The 10,909-nt window shown below is 34.0% G+C and overlaps 2 protein-coding genes across 2 annotated transcripts in view; both read left to right on the top strand.

The window, feature by feature from the left end:
* Window positions 1-1,625: 1,625 nt before the first annotated feature.
* On the top strand, window positions 1,626-7,803 carry LOC112143113 (sorcin). The gene is made up of 8 exons (XM_024266858.2): window positions 1,626-1,909; window positions 3,440-3,484; window positions 3,753-3,822; window positions 3,911-3,954; window positions 4,115-4,262; window positions 5,660-5,773; window positions 6,155-6,213; window positions 7,492-7,803. Exons 1-8 carry the CDS (start codon window positions 1,862-1,864, stop codon window positions 7,516-7,518), a joined length of 555 nt encoding a protein of 184 aa, XP_024122626.1. The 5' UTR covers window positions 1,626-1,861; the 3' UTR covers window positions 7,519-7,803.
* A 2,020-nt stretch (window positions 7,804-9,823) lies between these two features.
* LOC112143393 (NLR family CARD domain-containing protein 3) overlaps window positions 9,824-10,909 on the top strand; it is a gene marked incomplete in the record, with an annotated part of 23,109 nt that continues 22,023 nt past the window's right edge. The window contains 1 exon segment of the mRNA XM_036215703.1: window positions 9,824-10,330.

Here is a 10,909-nt window from a genome sequence, read left to right as displayed (position 1 = left end):
CTACAGTACAGGAAGTTTACCAGGAAGTGCTTAGACTTGAGACTGCTTTGTACTCCTGGAAGGCTTTTATACCCACATGGACATTGGCAGTGATATGTATGGAAGTGTCATTTCATTTAAGAGACAAGTAACTCAGTTACATAGTGAAAATGAAAAAGTATTTCAAGCATTGACTTAGAAGGTAATGATGGAGAGAAACCAGCATGGTCCTTGGAGATATTGAGAGGAGCTCAGAGGAACTGCTGTTTCTCCACATTGGAAAGAAGCTGTATGGATACTATTCATTATTTTGAATGAATTGTACTTTTCACATTATTCTCCTGCTGAGAATAGGTTAACTTTAATGCAATAAACTGTGCAACAAAAGTCTATCTATATTACACACAATAAAATACAACCACACCCACTTTGGTCCAGAGGTCAGCAAGTAAAAGACTGACTTAAGGGTTTTTCTTTACTTTTTTTTTTTTTTTTTTTTGAAGACTTTTGTTGCCTGCTTTTTAGTTTAACTAAATGCCCAATCTGGGCGATAATGTGTTAATTTACCTTTATTCAACTTTTTGTGCAGTTTAAGAGTAATAATATCACACCGAGAGTGATAATACAAAAATTCTACTCATACCTTGATTAAAAAATGTACTTTAGAGCTACAGGTCAATCAGAATACACATTTTAGATTCCTGAAAATCCACTTCCCCTGGAAGAAATACGGACCCTCTAATCATTCATTTGTTAAACAAGTACATTTGGACATTACACTATATCCTTATTTTTATTCTTAGTCATCTTTTTATTGCTGGTGGTGGACCACCCACAATTTTATTTGCCCCTGCAACTTCAATTATGTCTTTGAATCTTGAGTCTGGCTACAAAGAGGAGTATTTTTTTTAGTTACTTGTTTTTGTTTGTAACATTGGAAACATATATTCTATGGATGCATGATAAAATACACACATTTTCAGTACTTACAGGGAATTTCATAATTTGTTTATTTTGAAGGAGACTTTGCACAATTATGCTGTATTGAAACTTTGTACACGCATTAGAACCTGGATGCGTTCAAAAAAAATAAATAAATAACAGTGAGATGTTTAAAAAATTTGATTTAAAAAAGTATCAATTCACCCCATTGACATATTTCAATAATGGAAGAGATCAAACAATAAATAGGCTTTTGATGTGCACATATCTAGGGTGTAATGCTCCATATGTTGCCAAAATAAATAAATTATGTAAACAAGGTGTAACTGCAATACGTTACAAATTATTAGGTTTTTTTTCTTGTTTAATTCCATAAACCCTCTTTTATGAATTAGATATTTTCAATAAGCTTTTAAAAAGTATTCGCAGTCTTTTATTTGTATTATTTATTGTTTACGGATGATTTAAAAAAAAAGATTATATCTAATTTCTAAGTAAATTATGTAAACCAGAATATTTTTTTAGATAAAAATAATTTGTTTGACATTATTTAACCTTGAATTGGCTTAAAATGTTGCCTGTTTATTTATTTACTTATTTACAACAGATGAATAACTTCGTTAGTCACCCAAAGGCACGGCCAGGGGATAGTCCATGCGTCACGTGGTGCCTCTCCTCCAATAGGAATGCAGCATGGTTCCCTGCAGTCAGGAAACTGGTCACTCGAAAAAAATCCGCAAACAGGCTGACGCTTTCACACTTAATTCTCGCTTAAACCTCCTGTTTTCCCATCGTTTCTGCCGTAGGCTATAAAAATCAAACGACTCTGAAGTTCTTGCACTTTGCTTTGAAGTGTTTGTGTCCACAGCCAGACACATCCTTGCAAAAACAGCGAAGTTTTTCTTTTAATTGGCTTGTTTTCCTGTGAGATATCACACAAATGGCCTATCCTGGATATGGAGCACCACCCGGAGGAGTCCCGGGAATGGTAAGAAACTGCAACAATGCAGCCGCGTACTGAATACAATCTGAATATAGAGTTACACTTCTGCACTTTATAGACTGTTTTAATTCCAAGTAATTTACTTTTTTATTCTCTAGACTTTATTCTTAAGATAAACCAAAGCCTAAGGTTATCATAAAATATGAACGGATGTTAGACTTTTAACCAGTTAGATGACTAATAAATAAATTGCTAAAATAACATATATTTTTATTACATTCAGATTTATTTTTTGTAATTAAAAAATGTCGGTTTTAAACCAAAGTATATTATTATATTCATTTAAATGATTTATATTTGCAATTAAGTGGTTTTAACCTGAGTGTCAACATGGTTTTACAAAAGATCTTGATGTTAATGTATTATTTTGATTGTAGCAATTACTTTTTATGGCAGTTTTGGAAATTATAGTTTATGGTGACATGCCCATAGGTTTATTAAACATATTTAACACTCCTCATGGTTTTCTGAATCATGTCCAGGAGATCAAAGATCAACAAAGTTTGTAGATTAGTCAGAGGTCATTCACAGGTCTCCTCTGCATTGGCGCCCTATGATAAAAACTGATAAAAGTGGTTTAAAATTATGCTAAGATACAAAGAATAACTTGTTATACTAGAAGGATAACATCAGGAATCACTTGTTTTTTTTGTCTTTAGAGGGCTACTCCAACAAAAACTGTGTTTTTTAACTTGTTCTTGCTGCATTTTTCTCTTAATAGAAGACGTGTTTAGAAAAATAAGATTATTTACTATTACTATTACTATTATTTACTATTTTTCTGAGTATTTCTTTATTTAAATCGAGATGAATCAGGAGCAGATGAAAAGATTTCGTAGAAAAACTCTTTTGTGATGCAAGTAAAATGGGCGGGCCACAAGCTACTTGCTCCGCTCCATTTATAAGCAAACAACTGCAGACAAATAGATTTATGAACAGATGTTCATAAATCTATTTGTGATGTTTTCTTCATCTGGCTCAAAACTGTACGGCTGGATTTCTCCGATATTGCTACCATTGTGTTGCACCAGTATGTTAGCTTTTGTTGTAGGGGCTGTAAATTAGCAGGAGAGAGTGTAAACAAAAGGATTGTGGGAAATAAGTGGAGGCTTACTTCTGCTCTACTGTTTTCCCTGAAACTCTGAGCCAAATTTCTGATGAACTCCTGCATAATCATAACGTAAAGAACGCTGGGAACGCTTTTAAAATGGATCAAAATATGATTAAAGGAGAACTTTAAGCACAATTTGAGTTTAATAGAAATATATTTAAAAAAAACTTGTTAAATAAAAAAAGTACTGGAGCAATACTTTATATACAATCTAATACAAATTAAACAAAGGTTGATTTATAGATAAATTGATTAATATGAGTCACATTACTTTTTTCCATGTTAATTTCTAAGTTGGATGTTTAAGACTCCAATTTTGTTTGTTTCATCTAATCTTAAAAGTGTCAAACTCCTCAAATAAAAATAGTTTTGACTTTGTTTTTTGTTTTGTTTTGTTTTTTCAGCAGCAGGATCCTCTTTATGGATATTTCTCGGCAGTGGCCGGACACGTAAGAAACCCATTTAATTAAAATTACATCCTCACCAAATTTGGAGAAGTTCATTCATTGTAGCAATGCTACTTCCTGTTACTTTTGTGCAACAACTGTCGGTTATTGGTCTGCATTTTGCCACCTTCTGTTGGTGAACTTTAACCTTTATGGCTTCTTCCACCTTTCTGCATGTTTTACTTTTTCTACTGTGTGTAAAAGAGCTAGTTTCATTGTCTTGTGTGTTCATGCTACTCATGTGCTTCATAAATAAATAACTTTTATCCAGGATGGACAGATCACAGCGGACGAGCTGCAGGCCTGCCTCACTCAATCCGGCATCTCCGGCACATACAAGCGTGAGAGCAGCAGCTTTTGTTCTTCAGTTCTGCAACCTTCTCTACTTTTAGAAAAAAAAAGGACTAATAATATGAGTTTTATTTCTAGCTTTCAGCCTGGAGACCTGCATCCTTATGATCAACATGCTGGACGTATCCTTCTAAACAAACTGCTGTACAGCAGAGTCAGTATGATGTATTTCTTTCCCAGCAGGTCCTCAATATCACTGCTACTATCGCACATTTTGATTATTTCTTTGGTCAGGTTTTTATGTCAGATATGCTAGAGGTCCTTGACAGATGCTGTCTTCAGAGAGACATGTCCGGCACCATGGGCTTCAACGAGTTTAAGGAACTGTGGCAGGCTCTGAACGCCTGGAAGGGAACCTTTGTGTCCTTTGATCGAGACCACAGTGGAACAATAGAGGGCCAGGAGCTGCAGCAGGCCATCAGGACCTTAGGTACGGGTCAAACTCGAGAGGTCACACGTCTTTTCCTTGATCTGTTTCAAACTGTTAGCAGATTGAATACTCAATACCTTATCTTATGGCCGTGTCACACTGCTGCTACGTACGATTTGCGCAATTGGTCATTGAATATGTGCGGAAAAAGTGAGAAAGTTTCGCGAAATTTTCAATGGCTGAGCCACATTAAAACCACACAAGTAGTACGAATAAACCACCAAAATTTGCATATGCATCTTGCCAAAAATCACACACAATTTCATTAGATTTACATAATAATTGCATATAATCTGCACATACACAACAGACCCAAAATTTTGAACAGCTCAAACTGATTCATGTAAAGACTTGCCAACCCGAGGGTGGAAAAACTACGTCCATATGCAGCCCATTAAACTGTTTAATTATATTGATAATCCTTAAATAGTGTTTTATTTTCCCTGTAATTCTGCTGTCTCCCCAGAGATTGTGCACTACAAGTAAATCGATTTGTTTAGGAGCAGAAAGTTATTCTGCATTTATGTGGGGTTGGAAGATTTGTTGTTTTTCTAACATTCGTGGGTGTTTATCCAGTCGAACGCTAATTTTTCCAATTTTCCAAGAGGACATGAATGCAGCATTTCTCCATATTTGCTGTTTTTCCTTGATGGACATCGATCCATCAGGAGATTTGGGACAAAAATGAGAACAAAAGCCACAATTTCAAAAACAAAAATGCTTCCAAATGTTCTTTTTCAATTTCTAGATTATTTTTTACCAAAACTAAAGCATGTTTTCGTCCAGATTCTATGTCATTTTTTTCTTTTATGAGGTGGATCATCAAAACACTCCAAGCATCCGCTCCTGGTCTGGCCCTTCAGTCAAATTTTAGAACCTTTTGTGGCCCAGGAAGCAAAAAATCCCCTAATGAGGAACACAAAACACAGTTATGACTTATGTAATTCACACATGTATCATGAAAGAACAAAATGGAATACGTGGACAAGTCAGCCTTTAAATTAATTCTGAAGTTTTGCTGGAGCTCAGTTTTCTCGTTGATAGATTTTTGTTTACTGCAGTTTTTAAAGGTATAACTGGACATGAAATTATTTTTCTTTAGTCTGTAAAAGGAAGGAAAAAAATAGTCGATATTTCTGAATGTTTGTGTAAACTTTGTTTCTAAACTTCTCTGTTTCTACCTCATGGCAGTTCATTTATCCAGAAAAAGCTTATTAAAACAATAGACGCTAAATTAATGTGAAGAAGACTCAGTTATCCAGGATGGCGACATAATAGAAAATGTTTTAAAAATCCAGACTTTTTTAAAAAACTGAGTCCAGATGAGCCTTTTAAAGCTTCCTCTGCTTCAGGGGATCACATAAATCCAAATCTAAGTAGTGTATCTCTTTGTTTAGGGTACAATCTGAGCCCTCAGGCCATGAACTGCATCATGAAGCGCTACAGCAATCACGGCAGAATCCCCTTCGATGATTTTGTCAGCTGCAGCGTGAGACTGCGGGCTCTTACCGGTGAGAAAAACCCAAATCAAGCCTTTTTTCATCTTTCAGAAACTTGTTTGAGCATTCGGCCTTTTCTCGTGTGTCTTTTTGTATAAAACTTATTTTACCTTTTTTATATTTTATCAGGTTGTTGCAAAACTTTATAGATTTTTATTACCTCAATGGAGGAGCTTTCTACTCTGAGCATTTATAATTTATAATGTCCTACATTTTTTATTCACTTTTTGATCTAATCTGATTTTATCTCAAATGTGTTTTTCTAAAGTCTTACACAGAAATAGTTTGGGTTGATGGCATAAAGAATTAGATCCAGCCAATTACCCTGACTTATAATGAGTAGTAAGATGTTTTATTATTGATATTGACATCTCTTTCTCTCTTTTTTATTAGACCATTTCCGAAGAAGGGACACAAACCAGAGCGGAAACGCCTTATTTCAGTACGATGATGTGAGTTTAAACTTTTTTAATCTTTTAAATATTACATTTTTTTTTTTTTTTCTTAATTTAAAAAATTTCTAACCAAGAAAGGTATTACTTTCTTTCAAAGGATTGATGTTGGGATTCAGATGTTTAAAGTCTCTCTACAATCCAGTTGGATCTATTTTTTAAAAATAGGATTATGTTGTTTTCAGACAAAAGTCCAAAAATCTGCCAGTTTTTAGGACTTAGTTTTTGAAAAGCGATAATATTTATTTAGAAATATCCTTCTAAGTTGTGATAGGACTGTTGGAGCAAAGTAAGCCTGCCCTTATTTCCCATCATCCCTTTGTTTACACTCTCTCCCGCTAGCTTACTGCACCTTACATAGCCCAACAAAATTGTTGAGCAATATCGGAGTGATCCAGCTGTACGGTTTTGATCCAGATGCCAGCTCAGGCGAAGAAAACATAGATGTTCAATCTATTTATCGGATGCATCAGAATTAATCAGAGCAGGGAGCTTGTAGTTTTGTACGTAACAAGTACAAGCTTTTTAAAACTGTATTTTTTTTCGTTTGCTCCTGATCCACAATGATTTGAATAAAGAAATACTCAGAAATTAAGTTATAATCATAATTTTCTAAATAAATGTGAGAAAATGCTACAAGAACAAGCTAGAAACACAATTTTCATTGGAGTGAGTCTTTAAATACTCAGTAGCAGAGCTGAAGATGTTGAGGTTCTCTGAGAGTGACGAGGATGTACACGATCAGGAAGGAATTCATCAGAGGAACAGCTCATTTTAGAGGTTTTAGAGATAAATGCCAGAAAGCAGAGTGAGATGGTTTGACATTTTTTGTGCGGTGAGAGGAGAAGCTTAGATAAAGGTGAAAAATTTACTGTGATGACTCTCAAAAGGAGTAACCAAAAGGCAAATAAATGATTAAAAAAGAGGTCTAATTTTAGGTAATCTATTTAAATGAGCCTTTTCAAGTCAAGTCCAAAACATGAATAAAATTGTGCTTTAATAATATGAGATTGTAATTTTTTTATCCAATTAGGGAGAGTAGTATTTTTCTATGTGTAGAAACTTATAAACTATGTTCTAGCTCATATAGTGTTTTACACTGACCAAAAAAAAAAGTTTTTTTTAATTAAATATGTATTTTTCTGTTCTTTAAGCTGCTTTAATTGCACAAGATTAGAGCCATATAGTGGCAGTGAGACACTTTTATCAGATATTTCTGTTTTTTTAATTACCACTTGTCAAGTTTTAACAATAACAGCAATATTTGTGTGTCCTCAGTTCATCCAGGTCACTATGAGCGTATGAAGAGAGGACGACTAAACAATGGGGATACAACACTTATAATGTTTTCTAATTTACTGTATTCTCTTTTAACATTTATAATTGCATTACAAACTGGATCTTAATGACACATTCCATTGTTTTTGATAATATTGCTATAATGTAACTGAGAATGTATTCACGAAAAAACATGAATCCTCACAGTTTTAAAGTCTTTAACCATTAATGTAACAGTGTTGATTGTAATATTGACTTGCATGTAATGAACAACACTCCAATAAACTCAGAGAGGATTGATTTTCTCCCATTTTTGTTGTCCTGTTGTTAATATCAATTCACTCTTTAATTTTTGTAGTGCCATGTGTGTGAGTTTTGTGTCTTTATTTTTGTATGACAGTGTATCCCTGTGACATTCTTCCTTATACCATTATGCTGAAGTAAAACCTGATTAACGTGACCTTTAACTAAAGAAAAAACATCAGACAATTAGTTCTCAGTTTTATTTCAAACAGTGCAGAAATACCTGAGCAAAGAACCAAGAAGGTGTTTTCTACTTATTCCTTCTTTTTTTACTTAGTACATTGCTCTTCTGCTTTAGTTCTCTCATCAATTCTCTTTACAATTTCAATCCACACAGTGCAGTCTTTTTCACCTTTGCACGACATGGGCACTGCTGCAAGTGTTCCTTTCTGTGAACAGAGCAGATGAAATGGATTTCAAGTTTATCCCAAGGAAATAGACAGTTTTATGTGTATATATATGTGAAAAATCCAAAGAGGAAACCAACCATTATTTTATTGTGGGAAGGGGACCGACATGAATTTTCCACAATATTGTCTAAAAATTGAGGAAACTCCCGCCCACCAACACCACATGAAGGCAACAGTACAAAGACAGACACGCCCCCACCTGCGATCAGCCAACCTGAATTCCAGCTACCTGGGTTGGACTTCTCCGTCCCTTCACTGTTGTATGGCATGGGGCACGTGTGTGGGGTGATATTTTAATTGTAATAAATTATGTATTTTAAAAACTCCCAGAACTGTGTGATCCTGTGCTTATAAATTTAGCGTGTCCAACACCCCGTACCTCGACCGCTCGTGTTGTCACACATACAAGACTAAACCTCTGAGCGCCCAAGGAAAAAGTTCTGCTTGTCTCGGATCTTTTTGTCATAAAAGAATAAAATGTGGCAAGAGGTTGGGTGTTGTATAAGTTGCTTCAAAATGATACAAATGTATTATTTATACTTAAAAACAAATCCCCTACATCACATTATTGCTCTGTTAAAATTATAACTCATTACAAGATTATTTCGGTACTGTAAGCACTGGAAACACATTTCAGCTTTAGTCCGTTATGTCCAAAAATATGGAAAAAATATAGGCTGTCCACTTTAGATGAAAAGCAAAACAAGACAACAAGGAAAAAATGTAAAAAAAAAAAAAAAAAAAGTAAAGGAGCAAAGAACTTGTTCTTTTGGATAGCAGCTGAGAGTACATGTATCACAGAAATGTAGATTAATTTTAAAAGGAAAGCAGAAGTGACCACAAACAGGGAAACAAAATATTTTGGAACCATTTTTTTTATTTCTTAATACCTTATGGAAATGGTTAAATCATGTTGGATTCCCAGCATGTTTCAAAGTTAAGTGAAGCAGCATTATACTCAAAGTCTGTCTTCAGTGGCATTTCTCACTGTCAAAGGTTTTTTGTCAGATTTGCAAAACAAAAATGCTGGTAAAAGAAGGACAGAAGTATAATTTCTGCCTCCTGGGGTTAATTTGGTGACTTCCAAAATTTCTAACAACATCATTACTTTTTCTTTGCTATTGGGTTACATAAATAAGTTGAAAATAAATAAAAGGCACAGCCAACATTGTGGTTGTAAAATAAATGTATTGTTTTACCCTAAACCTAAAAAAAGCTTTGTGCATGCTGAAAAATTAGAAAATAATTTATTTTTCACATTCACTAAAAGTGTGAGTTTTAGCTGCAACTATTTTGTAATAGAACAAAAAAGTTATTGTTCAGTTTTCTCAACTGCCACGCAATTCTAATCAGATTGTTTTAACACCAAAAAAGGAAGAAGGCTATCACAGACTTGTTTGACTTTGAGTATATAAAGAAAAAAAAAACTTTCTTTTTGATGTAACCTTTATTTTACCGAGAGGACCAGTTGAATAGTTTGTCATTTGCAATGGTGACTTTGCAAGATGTGAGCATTGTGACATTTTTGTAAAACTATTCTCACTTTGAGTTGCTTAACACATTTATTTCACAAGAAAAACACATTTTAATTTATAACACATTTTAATATATCTTCTTCTGGCCTGCATTTGTATTGAGTTCAGTGGAGCACAAAAAAGTAAGTCTTTAGTTGGTATTTCACAGTCTTTCACTGCATTTCTGTGAGTTAAGGTGTAATGTTTGTTTTTGCACACTAGAGGACATCATTGGCTATGAATTTGTTTTTCTTTAAAGTTTCTCTTCTTAAAGTCCACAAATTTAGATGTTAAGATCCTTCAGGGCTTTTACTGACTTCCAGATTATAAAAACAATAATAAGAAAAAAAAAGAAAGAAAAGAACAAGATATATAATAAGAAAACAGTAATTAAAACAATAATTCATCCTTAAATTGATCCTTTATGAAATAATTTTTTTTGGCTATGAAGTAAATTGCTTATTTAGACTTAAATAACATTTTTAATTCAACGTTGCATATATATATATATGTATAAAAAACGTTTTCTTAGAAATGTAACAGCCTACATCCTGTTTATCGGAAGAGGGCTAGTTTTTAGTTTCACTTCAACGTGGCTGTGAGCGCGAAACGGTAACAAAAAAAAAATACTTAAATATTATGTTAATATCTTGTGTTGGTCCTATATGGACACAGATTACGTAATTGGGGGGGTAGTAGTAATACCAGACTTAAAACTGTACATTGAATCGCGCTGGTTCAAACCGGTTAGATGAGATGGTTTTTTTTCCAGAAGTTAGGCTACGGCCTATCCTTTTGCGCAGATAAATCGAAACTACAAACAAATACTAAATTCAAAGAGTTGAATGTAAAATCAGCATAATTAGCTGCTGGATTGTGTTTATTCGACTGGTCAAAACTGCGCTTTTATTCGTGTTTCTTTTAAATTGCTTTTAAACCGCATAAAACAGAAAAACCGCGTATAAATGTCTGAATGTTGTAAGATGGTCGGTCAAATGTTTTGACAAATTTTTGGTTTGTGAATTTTGTGGATTGTGCATTAAAACAAACCGACTCCAACAAAATAGTGGATAGAAAAAAAGAGGAACATTGTAAACTAATGACCCCAAAAAACAAACAAAACAAAAAATCCCGGAAGTAATGTATTTCTAGTTTGCTGCCACTAGGCGGCAGCAAAGTGAACTCACAATG

The sequence above is a fragment of the Oryzias melastigma genome, linkage group LG16 (assembly GCF_002922805.2).
Source record: "Oryzias melastigma strain HK-1 linkage group LG16, ASM292280v2, whole genome shotgun sequence".
Classification (NCBI taxonomy): Eukaryota; Metazoa; Chordata; class Actinopteri; order Beloniformes; family Adrianichthyidae; genus Oryzias; species Oryzias melastigma.
Note: the sequence above shows the minus strand (reverse complement) of the source record. Positions and strands in the feature narration are given on the sequence as shown.